Source organism: Haliotis rufescens, unplaced genomic scaffold, assembly GCF_023055435.1.
Source record: "Haliotis rufescens isolate VD_foot unplaced genomic scaffold, xgHalRufe1.0.p SCAF_6, whole genome shotgun sequence".
Lineage (NCBI taxonomy): Eukaryota > Metazoa > Mollusca > Gastropoda > Lepetellida > Haliotidae > Haliotis > Haliotis rufescens.
In genome coordinates, this window is record NW_025964334.1 from 9,348,775 (window position 1) to 9,355,847 (window position 7,073).

General features: G+C 40.7%; 1 protein-coding gene across 1 annotated transcript; it reads right to left on the minus strand.

The window, feature by feature from the left end:
- Positions 1–451: 451 nt before the first annotated feature.
- On the minus strand, positions 452–6,930 carry LOC124151669 (sodium-dependent glucose transporter 1-like). The gene is made up of 4 exons (XM_046524254.2): positions 6,840–6,930; positions 5,782–5,931; positions 5,022–5,307; positions 452–3,801 (listed from the first exon to the last, which is right to left on the minus strand). Exons 2-4 carry the CDS (start codon positions 5,923–5,925, stop codon positions 1,859–1,861), a joined length of 2,373 nt encoding a protein of 790 aa, XP_046380210.2. The 5' UTR covers positions 5,926–5,931; positions 6,840–6,930; the 3' UTR covers positions 452–1,858.
- Positions 6,931–7,073: the final 143 nt, after the last annotated feature.

Below are 7,073 nucleotides of genomic sequence, written 5' to 3' on the forward strand. Positions count from 1 at the left end.
TCAAACTTGTATTCCAGTATTTTACTCATCAAGGAATACATTTATGTAGGGAGGCCCTTTCCCAGGTTGATTGTTCACAACTGTTTATTGGTTACATACTAGTTTGAACAACAACAAACAAAACAAGAGTGCTCTGAGAGCACAACATCCCCCGCATGAATTTTTTTAACGAGTCAAATGAAGCTCCGTAAAACAGGGGCAGTAACTCTGTCAAAATTAATTGAAACAAAACGGGACTGCGATATGCGTATCATCAACATGTCGACATCTTGTGTGTAGAGTGTCAGGGATATTCTCTGGAAACTGTAGGAGGAGTTGATTTCACAAGCTTAGTACCCTCTCTCACAATAAGGCAAATGAAGCTCCGTAAAATAGGGGCAGTAACTCTGTCAAAATTGGTCGAAACAAAACGGGACTGCGATATGCGTATCATCAACATGTCGACATCTTGTGTGTAGAGTGTCAGGGATATTCTCTGGAAACTGTAGGAGGAATTGATTTCACAAGCTTAGTACCCTCTGTGGGACGGACAGACGGACGGACTGCGCCACGACATAATCCCCCTTCGGCCATTTCTGGCCCGGCAAGGGATAAAAAGACACCACCCGCCCACACTATATTTTCAAAAACCATTGCCTGAGACCCAATTCTTTTATTTTTTTAAGCCCTATATAAATGATTGCATGGATGTACAATTTGTCAAGCACTAGTTTGCACACAATTATTTACATGCTTAATATCAGCACTAATTTAGCCTAAGAATTGGTGGGTAGATAATTATGATGATTATGATATCATCATAATGTACATAAACTAACATGACGTACCACAACGTAACATGACGTGAATGGTCTTCAATCAGCACTATAACAATATTATCTCACATTAAGCACCAGCGCCACTTTTGGTAAAACATATGAGTGATGTATGATAAAATATGTTTGATTTTTTAGCCATTTGATATTTCTAATTGTAACCATGGTAACGGCAAACACAGACATATAACTTGTGTACTGTCAATGTTTAAATATCTGTGACCTCTGCATCAAGGGTTTGCTTGTAATGACTGAGGTCCATTCAGTCGTAACTGTCAATTTCCACCATGCAACATGTACAATGACAACACAAACAGTGATATTTGGAATTAACTGTTGCACAGATGCCAAAAACATTTCACATATTTGTGAACTATTTACATAAAAGTGCATCTTTGAAAGGTGTGCAGAAAGTGCATGTTTCATTTTCTAGATTTCAATATTTGTTCACCAGCCAGATTATCAATTGTCATGTTTACAGACAAGCCCATCTTAAAGTTTGTTAAGAGCGAAAAATACTTTTGAAATAAACGATGCTGGTTGAATTAAAAAATGTTTTTTTAACATATGTTTGAAGTGAGAGAGCAAGTTATAATTTTACATGACACTGACAATTTTTAAGCCATGTAGTGAAAAGACTTTTAGTGGTAACTTTTCAGGAGATAAAATAGCCTCACAGTGAGACAATATTTCCAATTCCTGGGATATTTTTCCAACCAAGAAAGAAATCTATAAAACAAAAAAATAAACTAATCTGGCTTAAAGGGAAAAAATCTCAAAAGGACAGACATTTTCAAATACATGAAAACAACTGAGATTTTAATAAAGCCTTCTTCAACATGACCACTAGTAACAAGGTAATTTCAAAATCAGTTATGGCACAAATACATGAGTATTTAAAAAACATTTTACAGTTTACCTCAGGACAAAAATTCAAAGCTTCATTCTCTCCCAACATCCACACTCTCATAAATCTCTCATATATGTATACATGTATATACAGGTATATATCACTTCCAAATGACGACAACTTGACTGACAGATCAGTCGTCAATATCAACAAGTCGACTGTACTCGAGTTCCATGTTTGCTGGTTTGGGATGTTTTCGAGCAGGACGTTGTCGGGACGTCTCCAGGAGACCAGATCCCTCAAAGTTCTGCTCAAGTGTGTCCATGGAGATGTTTTCGTCATCCTTCAAAGGCACAAAACCGTTACGAGCCGTTGCTGAAAACTTGCGGCGCCTTGTAGCAAAACACTGCATGACGATGTAAATGGCGCCCAGCAAGATTCCCAGCGCTAGCATCATGTACATCAGCATCATCTTCTCTTTCTTCTCATACAACAAGCCTGTTAGAAATGGGATCAACATTTCCCCTAAGGCAGAGCCAACAACAAACACTGCGGTAGACTTTCCAGTTAGAGGGAAGTACTGATCGGCCCAGGAGACCCCAGTTGGGAAAATCGAAGACATTCCGAATCCGATTATCAGAGTTCCGATCCACAGGTTGTAAGGGATATTCCCTATGCCGAAACATAAGATTACGGAACCGATAATCAAAAGCACCAGATCTGTTACAAGCATGCAGGGTGGTTTAAAACATCGCGCAATAAAGATGGCGAATCCTCTACCAGCAGCTAGGGAGCCCCAGAATATAGATGTCAAAACAGCACTCTTCGGTTTATTCCAATGCATTTTTTCATAGGAAAATGTGGACAAGAGACCTCCGAATGTGACCTCCATGCCGACGTAGATGAAGAAGAAGAAGAAAAGGATGACAAGCATCGTGATTCGGTAGCCTTGGGACTCCTTCCCATAGCTACCATCATGCTCTTCGTCACGTGTGAAAATGGAAGGGCGGTTCCGATCCTGGCAGTACAAAACAAGGAACATGAATGCAATCAAAATGAGAAGAACTCCGATGATCAAATACGCAAACTGAATTTTCGACATGTTAACTAACAACTTCAGGGCTGAACCGACTTTGCTGCCTAATGTTGCAGGCTTCTTTGCTTTCTCTGTTGTCACAGATACCGTAGATTCTGTTTGTGAACCATTTACATTTGTAGTTTCTGCAGTGGGAGTAGTTGTGAGGGGAGCGGGTTCAGCAGGAGCAACAGATGAAGGTTTTACGGTTGCAGATGCTGGAATACTTGGAGCAGGGGTAGGTGGAGTAGTGGTAGTAGTAGTGGTGGTTGTAGTAGAAGTAGAACTTGTAGTAGTGGAACTTGCAGTAGTAGTAGTAGGTGGAGGTGTGGTGGTGGTGGTGGTGGAGGTGGTGCTTTGGGTAGTTATAACAGGCGATATCGTCAAGTCTGATGCTTCTGATGCTGATGCTGATGAAGATGGTGAAATAGTTGTCGACAACCCCGAAATATCAGTGTCATTTTGATCTTCACCTGTACCGTTTGCCGACATGTTTCCATGAGATGTTAGATTGGAAACACCCTGGGACGTCACTGCTATTGGAGTTGTAGATTCATCTTCCATCAAAGGTGGTGGATCACCTTGATCTCTGATAACACTCCCTATATTCACATTTTTCAAATTCTCACCTGCTGCATGGTCTTTCTGGAACTCAGATGAAATTATATGTTTTGGTTTCATCGGTTTCTCTGTTGCCTGCGTGGTTGTCGTGGATACAGAGGTGTTGAAAGCAGAAGTTTCATTAGAGAGTGGTATCGTCGTCGTGGAACTGTTTAGTGATTGGTCTGATACATTCAGATTGGCAGTCAGATCTCGTAAATATCTATCGTGGGGGTTCTCAAACTCAGCCCGAAGCAGCGATGCATGAGGTCCATTAGTTAACAAAGAGAGTCCATTGTTTGGGATGGTCTGGTTCGTGGCTGCCAAAAGGTCCTGGTTGAGGAGGAATGGTCGTGCAAGAAGTGGCGCCACAAAGGCCCCCATGCCGAACGCGAAGTGAACGACCTGCATGTACGGCCCACTCTTCTTTCCCCATATCTTGATACAGAAGACATTTCCACCTGAAAGGATTGCAGTCGTAATTAGGAGAAATGCTGTGTTTTCAGATCTATGTGTGTTATTCACAATTTGATGCCCAGAAGATATCATTGGAAAGAATTACTAGTTGTCAGCCAATTGTACATTGTAAAAAATTTCATATCTATATTTCCATAATTTTAAATTTTAAATTTCAATGGGCAAAATCGGCCATTATCATGCCTCATCCTTTGTCTCTTTTTACTTGAAAAAAGTTAGGTTCATCTGTAACTATGGTAAGCTTGTAAAACAAGAAAATGTAGAGATCTGGCATCTAGCCCATATCTGCAGTAATAATCGCCCCACTCTAATAAGCACCCCCTAATCAACGTTTAGGCCAATCTGTAAATGAGTGAGTGAGTGAGTGAGTTGGATTTAACGCCGCTTTTAACATTATTCCAGTTATATCACAGCGTGTCAGCTTAATGTGGGAGGAAAGCCCGAAGTGATGCAGGTCTCAGACGTTTACCACTTTGGTGAAACCCACGAGCATGGGTATGGTGCTGACAAACCTAGAAACATAATCGGGGCGAACCAGGATTCGAACCCACAATCATAGGTTTCTGGCGTGCCCAAGGCATGCAACTCTGCACAGCGAATCGCGGCGCCTTAGACGACTGGGCCACCCATGCCCCCCCCCCCCCCCCAATCTGTAAGTAATAGTCACAGATAAGCACAGAAGATAACATAACATGACCATCCGTACTTTCTTGTATATGTTAGGGTTTCTTTTACAGACAAAGCAGTACAAAAGGGGTATATAACTGCACAGTAACTTTTATTAGAAGTTTCATCAATGTTTGAATGAAGTTCACTACTGCTTGATCTCTGATTAAATATAAACTCATGGTTTTAAGAAGCTACCCCTTTGGTAAGTTATTTTGACAATGTCTTTGCTTCTTTTTTTGTTTGTTTGTTGTGTAACGCCGCACTCAGCAATATTCAGCTATATGATGGCGCTTTGTAAATATGCGATTCTGGACCAGACAAACCATTGATTGACATCATGAGCATCAATCTACACAATTGGGATACGATAACATGCATCAACCAAGTCAGCTAGCCTGACCACCCGATCCCTTTAGTTGCCTCTTACGACAAGCATAGTCCCCTTTTACGGTAAGCATGGGTTGCTGAAGACCTATTCTAACCCGAATCTTCACGGGTGTTTTGACAATGTAAACTGATGGAGACATTGACCCACCTGTATCCAGCACGCCCATGGAGATGCCTTGGAATGAGATCATGATAGCCAGTGCAGACAGTGAGACGCACCACGGGGCGACGGTCGTCGCGATCGCCGTCAAGAACAGCGAGTAGAACAGCAGGATCTGCTGGTCAAAGTGGTCAAACAGAAAGCCCCCAATGACGGAGCCGATGAGGTAGCCGAGAGATCGGGCAGTGAAGATGAGTGACATGTGCTCCGTGTCAGTGTTGACCCTTGCACCAAGGTCAAGGAGAGTCGGGCCAGGGATTGCTATACACAGACCCTGGAGATTAGAAACAAGACCTGTTACAATATCAATGACTAACAATTATAGATCCTTCATTCTTAGAATTATTAATATTTTTATATGTACAAAATGACTTTAAAGATTTACAATTCTACAACTCTGCAGAAAAACAAACCACTTTTGTGGGGAGTAAAACCTGAATTGATTTAGATCATTGATGCTTCACAAACCAAAGATTCCGAATCAAGGCATTTCTGGAACTCACAATCAAAACAACAAACGTAAGTCTTTTCCTTGTATATTACTTAGTTGCAAATTTACTGACCCTAAAAACACAGGAATCTGGAGACAAAATAATAGTGAAAGACATTGTTGGCTCCTTGGCAGATAATCACACTTACTAAGAAATAAATCACAATTTCTTTCCCTGCCTGACCAAGAAAAAACATACATACTAGTTGGTTCTAAATGGTTACTAAAAGCATGATATGAAGCCACCATGATGCATACCAAAGCAAAGAAGGCCCCAGATAGAACAATGGTTTTGGTGAACTTGCGGCACCAATCTGACCGTCCTGAGAATTTGACCGATCCTGTACTGAGAAGAGTCTCCTGGTCAAACAGAGTCTCCTCATCCTCCCTCTCCCGCATCATAGTTCCCTGCAATAAAACAATACATGGAGTGTTGTTTATCGCCACTCAGCAATAATCATCATCATCATCATCAACCAGGATCACAAACCCTCTTTATTGCAAAATAACATGAGAACAATCCATGTCATCAATGCAAGTTGACAGTGTACACTGACACACTCTCACCCGAGTCCCAGGTCTGTGCATCATCATCATCATCCACCAGGATCACAAACCCTCTTTATTGCAAAATAACATGAGAACAATCCATGTCATCAATGCAAGTTGACAGTGTACACTGACACACTCCTACCCGAGTCCCAGGTCTGTGCCACTTTATCCATATGTTAGTCCTCTTTTACCACAAGCATGATGAGGTACTGGGGACCTGGTCTGACTTAGAATCCCCAGGGCAAAGGGGGGAAACAGTAGATACTGAAGCTAATATGTTATTGTGCGTAGTTTGTAAATCAGATTTCAACATATATTTGAATGGGAATAAAGAATTGTCAACAAAGCTAGGTGTAGATCGTAGGGTTACTCAAGTTTGTTTTAGATTGAAAAGACTTGTTTACCATGTTTACACTAAGCCACAGAGTGGGTGGGTTTGCGTGATGCAGGTCTCAGTCGTTTACCACTTAGTGAAACCCATGAACGACCTCAAAGCAACAGACAGAGGCAACTTGCTAATATAGCTTGTATAGGATTGGTATGCAGGTTAGAAATTATTTTCTATTTACACTATTTATCAATCAGCCTAATATGAATCAGCCAAATAAGCTCGATACATTACGACATAAACAGTTTAACATCGTACCAGATGCATATTTATTACACTGATAGCGAATATTATATTTTTTGCCGCCTATGAAGGTGTTAGTGACTTAAGATAACCATGAAACTGAATATCAATTTGATATCGACGCTGTATGTACCTGAATCGTCCAAATAGATTCGCAGCAATTATATTCTGAGTTGTCAAGTTACAGCGACACATCAACCGGAAATAATAGCGACGGTCCTAAAATATTCGCTCCTGGACTAACATCGAATATTGCATTAAGGTGAATGACACGAATTAAATACTGATATCTTTTGAATACTACGACACAAATATTATTATCATTATATATATATAAATATGTCTGTGTGCATTTAAATTCAAAATA